Here is a 12,980-nt window from a genome sequence, read left to right as displayed (position 1 = left end):
GTCAGGCTGCTGCTGTTTAAAGCAGCACATTTCATTCTTTTTCATTATTTTTTTCAACAATACAAATAGTGACATCAGCAGCACTCAGCTGCCACCATTCTCTAACATTAGCCTCAGTTAATCAGTCTATGAATTCACGCTGTGACTGACGAACTGACGTGTGCGTGTGCACATGTTTGTCCTCACACACGGTGATGTAAATATTTCCTGCCGTGGGAGTGTCCTCCGTCCTCTGAGGTGTAAGAAGGTGAATAAAGTGTGTCAGCAGTCCGCCCGCCCGCTGATATAAGATGACAAACTGCCATCAGTGAGGGCGCCATGTGCGCACGTTGTGTAATCCAACACCTTCTGGCTTCGCTCTCACCGCTAAAAATACCAGCAGGATCTGGACTTCCATCTGATCCACCGCGCTCACTGTCTGCACCAACAACACAAACACATGCACAGCTACCGCTCATCCAAGCTCCCACAGCCTCAGGTGTGTGTGTGTGTGTGTGTCTGCTGCCTGTCTGCATTAACTCACACTCAGAGCTCTCCCTTCACACAATATTTAAAATCAGCTCTGTGAGCTCCTCCTGGATGTCAGGTGGAAAATAAAACTGTGAACGTGAACTTCATCGGATTAAAGGAGCTTCCTGCTCATTAAGCTGCCTCGGCTCTGCCTGTCTCTGTGCTGTTATTTGATTGTGGCGGTGTGAAATCAGATGCTTCTTTTTCTCTGTGTAATTAGCATCGCAGCAGCCGTGCCTGACTGAAGGAAGGCCGCGCTGATGAAGAGGAGGGTGGGAACACACACACACAGACTGAGGTGTTTGTACCATGAAACACTAGAAGGAGGCTGCTGGTGCCAGAGTCTGAAGATTTCAGCAGGTCTGAGGCAGCCTGGCGGCACGGTGAGTCTGAACAGGAAGCAGCGGGCGGTCAGAGGGCAGATCAGGTCACTGTGACCTCACATCCATCCACCATGGAGGTCAGAGGTCAGACAGCAGACTATTATTCATTATTAAAAAGAGTGTGTAAGTCCTGACCCTTCATAGACTCTAACAGACTTCATGTGTCTCTGTCACACACTTCCTTCACTGCTTTTTATCAAGTGCAGTGTTTGAAAACTGCAGTTCCCCCTGCCGCCTCTAGGGGTTGACTCCAACAGTAAGTCTGTCTTCACAGACCTCCATGTTAAAATGTTTCATCTCAGTTCATCTCAAAAAGATTTAGTGTCATGGGTCATTTAAAGGCTTTAAAGTCACAGTGGTATCTATAACTGTGTTTGTTTGTTGTGGCTGATTCTTGAGCGCTCCTTATTAGTAGGTGACGTTGATGAGCTGACAGCCAATCACAGAAGCGTTCCTCGGAGGTCGGGAAGGATCCGGCGGCAGAGAGCAGACAGGAGAGGCACGGATGTACCGAGAGGACGGAGGTCGTCCCCCACTGTAACCGGAGGTGTCCAAGGTTTTCTGGAGGTAAATACTTTGTAATGGAATGTTTGTCTGTCTCGGATAAAGATCGCTATTAGCATGTTAGCGTTCGCTGTGGTGTCGCTTTATGACTTAATAAGTGATGCTCAGGGCTCCTCAAGTCTCGTGCACCGAGAGTGAGACTCACACATTTCAACAAGTTCACATGCATCAGTAAATAGAACCTCTTGTTGCCGGGTGAGGTCTGAGAAGTGGACGTAGCCTGTGCTCTGAATGCAGGTAGTAGAGGAGCTGGAGGTGGAGGAGCACCGTCAGCAGAGGGACAGGGACACTACCATTACCATTGTAATGGGACGTCAGGACACAAGGGGGCGCTAAGCTAACAGGGAAACACTGATGTAGAATAAGAACATACACCTGACTGAAGTGTGACCAGTTTATGCTCTGTCATCATTCTGAGGATCTGAGGCTTTAATCTGTCTAATCTGATCTGTTTTGTGTAGTCTCTTCGCTGGCATTGCACAGCTGATGGTGTCGTTGGAAATACAGTGAAGCAGAAATATAGATATTGTGGTTAGATGATGGTGGCACAGATGTGCAGATGTTTAGTTATGATAATCTGTGAGTGTCGGACCACAGGCTGACAGAATCTGCACATTGAATCTGTCTGAAGTAGTTGTCGAGTTAACTGCAAGCTGTTACTGTGCGCTCAGTGTGAAGCTTCATAAGGTCAGAATGAGGTTATTTAAGACTTGTAGTCGAGAAACGTGACTAAGAGACGATGTGTGTGCTGGTTGAAGGACTGGGACCAGGAGCCTGGAGCCTGGAGCCTGGAACTGAGCCTCACCCGGACTTCACCTCTGCCCAGGTGCTGCTCCATCTACGGGCCGCCAGCTGACCAACTGACTGCTGAGGTGGTGAGTAAACTGCACATGCAGTCATTTATTTTACACTCTTAGACCACAACACACAAACATTTTTATTTAGCTGTGTGTGTCTGTGTGTGTGTGGGTCCCTTTGGTTTAGTAAGGAAAAGATTTGTCAGAGTGGAAACAAACAAAAAACTTCAAGTCCAAACCTCAAAGGTTTAACTACATTCATATTTTACATTATAATTACAGTGAGTGATGTTTAAATGACGTGTAACTGCTTTAAATATTAGTACAAATATTCTTAGAGGAAATAAATTGTTAATTTATTCCATCTTTGTACGGGAAACATCCGTGTTTCATCCTTAGTTAGAACACGTGTCTGTTAGCTCCTATATAACAATAACAACGTTTAAAGGTGTTGTAGTCTGTGTGAGTAGAAACACTGTGTAGTCGACCGTCCCTCCCTTTGTTTAAGAACAAAAGGCTCATTATCATGACTGTGTTTAAATAGACAATAAGTGAAAGGTGACGGGTCATCAATACAGCATTTAAGCAAAGCTTTAACATTTGAAGTGGCGTCAGGTCGGTCGGGCTGATGTCTCTAGTCTGTAAAACCAGATCAGATAACGAGCTGCTTGCCACTCAGTGGGCGGAGCCACATGACCTGTGATGTCACAGGCATCCAGTCTGTACTATGGCCGTGATAAAATCAGCGTGAAGATACGCTTCATGCCTGCAGTAGCTGCCGCTAGGCACCATGGGAGCTGTAGTTCTGTAGAGAGCAGTGCGTCTTTGAATGGCTGGGTGTAAATGTGAATAAACACATGCAGTGCCGTACAGTGATCAAATATATTTATTTTACTGAAGTAGTTAAAAAGACATTCCATCTGATTTAAAACCTTAAAACAGTCTCTCACTGTGCCACGCTGTGTAGTATATGTATATATGCTGATTATTGCAATATGAAATCACAGATATATTGATAAAGGCTTTAATCCAGATTATAGTTCTTTGTAGTTTAAACATTTAAACCAGCGTTCTTTAACGGGTTTTATGTGTTGTATCTAAATCAAGTTAAATTATTCAGGAGTGGAGAAACAAATGCACGTGTCATGTGACCCACACGTGTCATGTGACCCACACGTGTCATGTGACCCACACGTGTCCTCTTGTGGGTCACACGTGACCTCTTGTGGGTCACACGTGACCTCTTGTGGGTCACACGTGACCTCTTGTGGGTCACACGTGACACGTGTGGGTCACGTGACCTCTTGTGACACGTGTGGGTCACGTGACCTCTTGTGACACGTGTGGGTCACGTGACCTCTTGTGACCCGTGTGGGTCACGTGACCTCTTGTGACCCGTGTGGGTCACGTGACCTCTTGTGACCCACAAGTGGTCACATGGGTCACGTGACCCATGTGGGTCACGTGACCTCTTGTGACCCATGTGGGTCACGTGACCTCTTGTGACCCATGTGGGTCACGTGACCTCTTGTGACCCATGTGGGTCACGTGACCTCTTGTGACCCACAAGTGGTCACATGTGTCATGTGACCTCTTGTGACCCACATGTGTCATGTGACCTCTTGTGACCCACATGTGTCATGTGACCGCTTCTGGGTCACATGGCTGAACATTCGCTGTAGAGACTCACAAACCAGCTGAACTCAGGAACACACCGGAGGAAGTGTCAGACAGCAGAGATGTTTCCGGGGACCATAAAAAGTGACGGACCTGAGGGGTCTTTGGATGGGGAAGTGATGCTTCATGTTTAATTTGGGGTTCTGCTGTATCCACAGCACCCTGACCATCTGTAAACTGCTGCTACCTTCAGGCTCCATGTCTGCTCCATCACTACAGTATCTACATTCAGGTCGATTATAAATACGTTATATTCAAAGGTATTAACATGTGTGTATATATTGAAAACACAGAGGGTATATGTACAGACGGTAGATGTCGTATCACACTGTTTAACTCTGCAGCAGGAGTGTTGCTTGGTGTTTTATTGTAGTCCGGGCGCGGCCGCCTGTGGACGTGGGGCGGCGTGCTGCCTGGGGTGTTTCCTTCCTCCATATTGCTTTCAATGTGACTGCAGCGTGTCGTGTGGAGGGCGGGGGGGGAGACCCCGGAGCTGCAGCCAGAGTTTAATAAAGGGAGAGAGGGATTAAATGGAGGTGCAGAGTCTGTCTCGGTCAGAAAAGATCCTGAGGGCCCAGGTGGATGATTATAGGTGTGGCTATGGTCTGCGGCTGGTAATAGGCACTGTCGAAGTACAGGCCGCCTGCAGAGGGGAGACACAGGCGGGGTTAGCAGCAACAGACGTGATCACAGACACATGATGGACCTGTGAGCTCACTGGGAACATCACATGCTGCTTCTGTGTGACTGTGAATAAACATATGGATGACATGACAGCTCCGAACAGTGAGGCCAAAACATCTAGATCGCCCCCCAGAGGCTGGCTGCAGTACTGCTCATAATCCCCGCCTTCTCTGTGTTTTAAGTTTTTCCCAGAGATGGTTTTGGATTGTGGAAATGTATCATCACACTGATCTGTGTTCAAATGCTTTCGATATGTGGACTCTCCAGAGAGGGAGAGTGCGCTTTGGGTGGAACAGCATCTTTCATGCCAGCAGCTGAAAGCGAGATATTTATGGCCTCACTTTAGTACGAGGGTGGAGGTGGAGCTGCGTCCTCGGTCTTTGTGAAATGTCAGTGAAGGAGAGAGCCATCTGAACACAGAGCTGCTGCTGTGGAGGCTGAGCTGTAGAACACACTTCTAATTTAAATGATGAGCGTACTGGGAGGTGATGGAGAGTGCAGAGCAGGATGTGGACTCAGCGTAGAGCTGCTTCCATGTTTGTGTTTACTGACTGGAGGAGAGACCTCTGGAGGAAACATCAAGTATTTCTGAGCTTCCTCCTGTACTGTATCTGTGGATGCTCTCATTCATCCAGGTCAGTCATTTCCAAGAGTTTAAATCGAGGCAACTGGACTCAAGGATTGTTTTTTGAGAAGTGGCTTCTTCAGTTCTGCTACTTTTCTGGTTGGGAATCTTGAGTTTTATGTGTTCAGGACCTCTGTGGGTGGATCTTGCAGGAGCTCACATGTCTAAGATCCCTATAGTTGGTTAATGGCCTGTACTGACTCACTGCACCGTCTAGTGGATTAAAGGGGTATTACACAGCTAGCTGGTTAGCATGCTAACTCTGTGCAACACAATAGAAAAACGTCAGCTGCTGTTTGTTTACACTCTTTAGTTCCTGTGTGTAAAAAACAAACATGGACCACAAGTTACTCAGCTGTTGGCAAAAATATTCATTTATTTAAAAAGAACTGTGCCTAAAAACAGGTCAAAATAAATCATCTCAACACAAATGGCTCAAAGTGAACAGTGTAAACTCAGAGGAAGAGGCTTCTCAGTGCAACTCAGGATGTAAACCAGTCAAACTTAAAACAGAGAGAAATTAAAACAAAACATGGTGAGTGATTGTTAAAGGAATAATCAGCTGTTCGACGCTCTGATCAGCTTTACTACCCCCCCCCCCATCATGGCTGCTTCCATGTCCATCATTCATGCACTGTTGACAGTATTTCCTACAGCAGGTAAATATTTAGCTCTATAATATTTGTGTAGGTCGGTAACGTCCTGTGCGGGGAAGGACAGTGTGTGATTGTTTTGTTCTGTTGATGTTTGGTTTGTTCTCCAGATGTTTTACAGTAGCAGCAGGATATTTAGAGGAAACATGAGTGCTCAGTGACAGACTGATCTGTCTGCGTTCACACACTCAGAGTCTGGCTGCAGGTCGACTGTTGTGCCTGGTTTGTTTGTGTGGATATTCCTTTAACAAGTGACCTCCTGTGGGTGGGACAGTCCTAATAGGGGTACAGGTGGGTGACGGGGTATGTGGTGGGTACTCTGATGACTGGGACAACTACTGAGGGCATTCTGGAGGGAAAACCTGAGGAAGAGCCGAGAAACACAAACTCAAACGCTGGGACGTGGTGATGGACTGATGGATGAATGATGATCGGATACACTGTGAGCTTACCGTAAGCAGGGAGGGCGCCTGCAGGGCTGTAACCGTAAGGAGCACCGAAACCTGAGAGAAGAACACACACACAGTATAATAATGTAGATTTTCTAATTAAAACTAATTCAGGATGTTTGAAATGTGTTAAAGGTCGGGTAGGAGAGTTCACTCTGATGCTCTTTTTGTTAAATTAGTGTAACTTCTCTTTACAATCCGATAGCAACCAATTAGTTCGGTGGTTTCTCATCAAAACGAAGAATATGAATCATCTGAAGCTATAAAACATAAAAACATCAGCCAATCCTCCGGGTGGACCCTGCTCAGAGGATTGGCTGGTTGTCACTCTCTACGTGCATGAAGTCACAGACCGCAGCTCGTCTTCACGTGATGCGCGTCACGTGATTGGAGGCGTGGCTTCGGGGTGAGCTCCGAGAGAAAGGGGCGTGAGTTTACTTTGAAATCTGGACTCTAACTGAATTTTTAAACCTCCTACCCGACCTTTAAAACGTTGCTATGAAACAGAACATGGGAAATGTTTCAGAAAGAGTTACGCCTTCTCAGTGACTTTGTCTTACTTAAAATCAATATCACAATTAATTGAAGCTTTTTCCTTGATTACAATGATTATTTTTATGTCTTTTTTTTGGGGGGGGGGGGGGGGGGGGGGTTAAATATGCTCAACGTCAGCTTTGCTTTGAGTGAACGCAGACGATATAGGAGACCCACTTAAGCTTGTTACATCACTAGAACAGAGAAATCTCTTTGTAACAAGAACAAAATTCGTTTCGGCCCGGACTTTTCAGAACTCCTTATTCAGACCTCACACTGCAGCACGCCACACACACACACACGGCTGAACGGCAGAAGCAGCAGTTTAGTTTGAACATGTTTAGCGAAGGAGGACGATGTTGCTTCCATTTGGGATTTCTCGGGTTTTGCTTGTTTTCCCAAATATCTCCGCTTCAAACGTTCACTTAAACTGCTGCTTCTGCCCATGGTAAGCAGCGAAACGTCAGAACCTGTATGTGTGCGCTGCAGTGGGAGCCACATGAGGACCACACACGTTTGTCATGAAGTATAAAAAGATTATTGTTCTTGCCACCTCTGGAACACGAACAGGTTTCTCTGTTCTCTGGATATGTAACAAGCTCTACGAAGCACTTCACACAGAAAAGTGTCCAGGTGGTGGGTCATGTGACTCACCTGGAGGGATGTATCCAGGTGCAGGTGGGGTGCTGATGTAGGGACCCCTGGGGATCACAGGGACCCGCGGAGGTCTGGCAGCGAGAGCCGGGAGGGTCAGTACGGAGGCCACGGGTCGCTTTGGCTGCACAAACACAGAGCTGATCAGCAGGACGTTTATCGTCAGTGATGACAGCAGATATCTATTTGTTTACATGGACGACCTCAGTTAGCAGCGATCGGTACACTGGTTACTCACTGGAGGGTTGGGCCGCTTCTTCTTGTTAGTTGTGGACTTGGAGCCGGAGAACAGGCTGTTCAGGGCGGCGAGCGCGGCGCTGGCTTTGGCTACTTTCTTATTGGGGCCTGTCCCCCGAAAAACTTGCTTGTCCACCTCCACCTGGCAGCAAATGCAGGAAAATTCAATTGTTGTTGGAAGAACTAAACCTAATCAGAGAGAGAGAACTCGTGCAGCACTCGGTTCAGACTGAGGTAATGAACCGCTGCAGTGACTTCTTTAGGGTGGAATTAGTTTCATGCTCGTCACACTTCCTGCCATCTGAAGAGGTTTTGATGTGCAGGAAGCAGCGACATCAAACACATTCCTGCCCTCATCAATTCCTAATCACAGCCTGTGAGTGAAGGACTCTGACAGACGGCGTTCTGTGCTGCTGTACCTCGATGATGAAGCGTTTCTCGTAGCTGCTGCCGCTCTCTGAGATCAGCTCGTACTTGAGGCCGCGGCGCTTCTCATTCAGCTCCATCACCGGGTTCTTACCTCCCGCGGTCAGGATGGGACCCGGAGCTCTGGACTGTAGACAGACAGGATCAGGACTTTAACCTCTTAAACTTGACACCAAGCGACTCATCGTGTACTTTCTTTATTTCTACATAGTGCATTCAGCCTCAGTGCAACAGGAAGTAGGTGTAAGCTTGTTAATTATGTGGGTCATGATAATAATCAGTAATTAACAGGGTTAAAAAACCTCAGAAAATCAAGCAGAGGAAGAAGAAGCTGTGCTGAAGACACACAGCTCAGAAAACATTGAGTTCATGTCTCGTGTGTGTCTGTGTGTGTGTCTGTGTGTGTGTGTGTTCCCCACCTCCTGCGTGTCTGTGGAGGAGGTGATGGAGGTGGAGCTGGAGCTGGTGGACATCCTGTCGTTCTTGCCTTCGCCATCTGATTTCTCATCAGCACTCAGCGAGTCCACGTCTCCGTCGCTGGCGATGACGTATCCCAGCGCCTGCAGCGCCTGACCACACATCATCTGAATGTCAGCACCTCTCAGTGATCGCTCACACACAGAGGCTTCCACTGAAGCTAACTTCATGTCAGGAAATGAGTCACACTGTCACATCCATCATCAGTGAGTGATCCCTGAGCTCAGCTGCAAAGTGAACAACACTGACGGTCTGTGCTGCGAGTGACCGACTGGATCAGACAAAGTGTGAGCGGGTCAACGAGCCGTCCTCTGCTCACTTCACTCCCTCCTCATCTTTCTAGGCAACAAATGCTGAAAACATATCATGATCTCTCACTGCTGTTCATTTATACTCCGTTCACACTGGGGAAAAAAACCTGGCTTAAGCAGGATTCGGCCGCATCCAGATCAATCCAGATGTGTTTTTATCTCAGTGTGAACACTCCGGCTGTATCCAGTTTGATTTCAATCCGGCTAGATCCACCCACGAGAGGTGGATCTAGCCAGATTGGCTCAAATGTGGCTCAGGTGTGAACGCAAATGTGGCGAGCGAATCCAGCTAGCGACATGCTACTTCCGGTTAGCAATGTGCTACTTCCGGATCACGGGGCGCGACACGGGGCAAAAAATAGCATGACGCATGCGCACACGCAGTCCTACCGCGGCGTGAACGGACTCTGTATATTAAGAGGCGCCACCTAGTGGTTTGGAGGACAGCAAACAAGCTGGATGAAGCCGGATTGAGTGCGGACACAAGTGTGTGCTAGCCAGATTTGAAAATAGGTCTGAACGCATCCAGTTTAAAGGCTGTCTGGGCTCAATCCTACTCTAGCTGGAATGACTTTCTCCAGTGTGAACGGGGCCTTACTACAGTGAGCTTCAGTGCAGGGACTCTGTTCTCCCACAATGCAATGCTCAGAGGTGACAGCGGAGGTGCTTTAATGCCTTTCCAGTCCACCTTTACATCATCAGAAACCTCTTGGTCACATCACAGGCCCCTCATCTATACTTATATAGAGTCTATGGTCCTATAAAAAAAGCTGATTTACTTTTATGTTTTACAGACGTGAGGCCTCACACGGCAACAAACTGGCCAATCAGAATCCAGCACTCGGACATCAGAGCCTTAACCCTGGCTCCCTACCTTGAGGGCTACTTGGAGCTTGGCGGTTCTCTTGGAGTTCCCGGTGGCCTGGTAAGCAGTTCCCTGGACCTCCACAGACATGGTGAAGACGGGAGCGTGGACCGGCCCGGACTGGGACAGCAGGCGGTACTGAAGGCCCGGGTGGATCTGGTTCAGACGCATCAGAGCGTTCATGGGGTGGTTTGGATCGGTCATCCTCCAGTCCAGGACTGAAAGAAGGCGGACAAGTCAAAGTGAGATCCCTTCATCGTGAGGTGTCAGGAGACGTCCGGCGCTTCAGCTGTTCTAATAACAATCAATCGACCAATCAATCAACAGTAAAATAAAAACAATAACCTGGGACCTGCTGTGTTTCGTACTCTGTAACATACGCTTGCTGCATGTTCCTCTCTCTCCCCTTCATCCTCTCAGTTCTATCTACCTCCTCTTCTCTCTGTCCTGCAGAGAGTGCTGTGAGGGTCCCTGACAGCTAACTAGTCGCACTTAGCATGTCTGTGATTAAAATCTGAACATAACGGGCACTTTAACTAAAGCCAAACCACAACAGTGCTTCTGTCAGCAAGTGTAAGAACACAAAGCTTCCAGTGCAGGCAGGCACACAACAGACAAACACATCATAAGTGTAACAACAGTACTGATGTCAGACAGACCAGGAAGGATTTTTATCATGTCATCATCGTCACAGTTAACCTAGAGAACGGCTCTTCACACTGAACCCTGAACTCAGCAGCACACCAATGTCCTGCAGGGGACTGAGGAGACGGGTGACTGACTGAGGGCCACAATATAACTTATCATTTCATCAGAGGGGCTACATCAAAGGCAGTGAGTGCAGGCGATGCTGTGAGGTGCAGACTGACGGCTTCACTCTGTAGATGCATGAATGTGAAGCTGCTGATGGACGGTGTGTGTGTGTGTGTGTGGTGGGAGGTGATGAGATAATTGCATGGCAGCAGCCCGCAGTATTAATCCCTCTTTATCTGCTTCCCGTCGCCTCCTTTGAACTGGAGGCAGATGAGAGTTGCCGGGGACGCTCGTCCCGGTGAGGGCCGATTTAATTACTGAGGGGGAGGGAGGCGGAGGCTGCAACTAATCACTACATCTGCAGATTCACTCAATTAAGTGATTCATTATGAGAAAACATCTTTAAATGTCTCATTTTAATCACACGTTTGTCAATGTCCTCAAAACACACGTCTTTGCATGTGAGGAGCTGGAACCACATTCTTTCCGGTGTTTTAGTTCCTATAGGACCCGAGTCGAATGACGATAACTGCTGTGAGGCGGTGCACAGCTGCCTGGCGACTGGACTACACAACATACATTTTATGTTCGTGTTGTCTGTTGTCAGAGTTAAACCTCACTGCAATGACTGATCAGCTCCAGCCCAGTGCATTCTGGGATTTGGAGTTTGAACACCAGCGCACAGTGCCTCTGTTTCCTCTGGACATATGACAGCCTGCAGCAGATGAACTCTTTTCTTATCATCACTGTGAGAAGTGTGTGTCAGTCTGCGCTAACGTTTGTGAGTTTCAGGTGTGACAGAAGCAGGGTTCTGATCCGTGGAGCCTTCAGAGAGGCCGGTCCAAGTCACCTTTCATCCTTTTGACGAAGTCTCTGTCGTCTGACCCCACGTCCTGCCGGAGCCTCTTCTGACAGCCGCCTGCAGAACGGACACAAAGCAGCTGATCATTTAAAATGTTTCAGGTCACACACACACAGACACACACACACACAAAGATAAAAACACCAAACACACACACACCTTCTAACAGCCTCGGCGTGGGTTTGCTGGCAGGCAGAGGATCCATGTTCAAGACTTTGTAAAGCTGTCCAAAGGCTAGAAGACGCAACGCATGCTGGAACACACACAGACACACAAACACACAGAGGAGAGAACCAAGCGTGAGGAGTAAGCAGCGTAAGGAGGCTTAAACAGAAGAGCACAGAAGAGAGACGCAGCATGAATCTGAAGACGCCTTCATGTGTCTCTGCCTGGGGGCATCTCTGTTGTTGTGGTGTTGTGTGTGTTGTTGTGGTGCTGTGTGTGTTGTGCGGTGGCTGAGGCAGTGATAGTGTTAGTGTTGTTGTGGGTGTAGACAGGGTTGAGTGTTCCCACGCTCATTAGATGGCTAATTAGGCTGCCAGTGTTTGACGGCTGCCAATCGGAGGTCAGCGCCCGGGCTTCTGTGTGCTGACGTGAGCGCGGGGCTCCACCGGGCCGCCAGGACTCGCTTTAAATAGCCCTCCTTCAATCAGTGCAGCAGGAGGGAGGCCGTGTGTGTGTGTGTGGTCTCTGGGAGAGATGCTGACTCGTAGAAGACCCCCCCACACACACACACACACACACTCTGAGGTGAAACAGGAAGCAGCGTTATGATGCTCTGAGGGCTCGATGTGAAGAAGCCGCTCATGATAAACAGAGCAGAGCCATGTTACTCTCCTCCTGGGAGGTCGGACTGAAATGATCCCTGAAGACCCTGAATATTCCCAACGTGGCTTTTCCATTTTAAAACGTTGTTCTATAAAATCGCAGCAGGCGTTTCATCCCGGACCGGATCAGAGTCACTTTACGTCTGTGAGCTGAACAACTTTACCGCATCAGGACAGTCAGACAGTCATAAGAAGAAACTCAGTCACAGACGAAGCCGTGAGGCTGCAGACCGACCTGCGCGCTGTGTGTGAGGGCGTCGGCCTGCTGGGCCTCCAGCTCCGACAGGCTGTCTGTGGGTTCCCGCTCACAGGGGTCATGAACCCCCGGACCTCCTGCAAAGAAAAAAAAAACCCTCAGTGTTCTCAGCACTGACACACAAACACACACAGACACACACGCAGGTTATTTAATGCCTAATGAAAAGCACTCTGCGTTAAACTCTCATCAATGATTCAGAGCCTTCAGGAGACAAGCTGACAGGAAGCTGATCAAAGAGGAGCTGCAGCCGCCTCGCATCACACACACAACCCTTCCTTTACTGGAAACGTGGAACAAAACGTCTGAGGACCAGCTGCTCCTCAGGAGCTCATTCACTCCGTTCTGGAGGTCCAGAGCTTCCTGCAGCTCTCTTCTGCTGGTGCTCTGTGAACATTGTCCAGAGGCTTCATAAACATGGAGGCCTGCGGAGGCC

At 48.4% G+C, this 12,980-nt stretch overlaps 2 protein-coding genes and 1 long non-coding RNA gene across 6 annotated transcripts in view; 2 read left to right on the top strand and 1 right to left on the bottom strand.

Moving 5' to 3' along the window:
* fras1 (Fraser extracellular matrix complex subunit 1) overlaps nucleotides 1-12,980 on the top strand; it is a 379,111-nt gene that overhangs the window by 140,179 nt on the left and 225,952 nt on the right. The window lies entirely within an intron of this gene.
* LOC114442053 (uncharacterized) lies at nucleotides 1,119-9,861 on the top strand. The gene is made up of 4 exons (XR_003671303.1): nucleotides 1,119-1,149; nucleotides 1,306-1,460; nucleotides 2,216-2,332; nucleotides 9,776-9,861. It is a non-coding gene; the product is annotated as an uncharacterized LOC114442053 (long non-coding RNA).
* LOC114442035 (spermatid perinuclear RNA-binding protein-like) overlaps nucleotides 5,588-12,980 on the bottom strand; it is a 28,228-nt gene continuing 20,835 nt past the window's right edge. Inside the window, exons 9-18 of the mRNA XM_028415294.1 lie at nucleotides 12,524-12,621; nucleotides 11,621-11,714; nucleotides 11,450-11,518; nucleotides 9,856-10,064; nucleotides 8,613-8,762; nucleotides 8,187-8,321; nucleotides 7,769-7,909; nucleotides 7,531-7,654; nucleotides 6,346-6,396; nucleotides 5,588-6,255 (exon numbers count right to left, since the gene is read on the bottom strand). Of these exons, the coding sequence (XP_028271095.1) occupies nucleotides 6,170-6,255; nucleotides 6,346-6,396; nucleotides 7,531-7,654; nucleotides 7,769-7,909; nucleotides 8,187-8,321; nucleotides 8,613-8,762; nucleotides 9,856-10,064; nucleotides 11,450-11,518; nucleotides 11,621-11,714; nucleotides 12,524-12,621 (1,157 nt within the window). The 3' untranslated portion in view covers nucleotides 5,588-6,169. The remainder of the gene's footprint in view (nucleotides 6,256-6,345; nucleotides 6,397-7,530; nucleotides 7,655-7,768; nucleotides 7,910-8,186; nucleotides 8,322-8,612; nucleotides 8,763-9,855; nucleotides 10,065-11,449; nucleotides 11,519-11,620; nucleotides 11,715-12,523; nucleotides 12,622-12,980) is intronic.

Source organism: Parambassis ranga, chromosome 9, assembly GCF_900634625.1.
Source record: "Parambassis ranga chromosome 9, fParRan2.1, whole genome shotgun sequence".
In the NCBI taxonomy this organism is placed as follows: Eukaryota; Metazoa; Chordata; class Actinopteri; family Ambassidae; genus Parambassis; species Parambassis ranga.
Note: the sequence above shows the minus strand (reverse complement) of the source record. Positions and strands in the feature narration are given on the sequence as shown.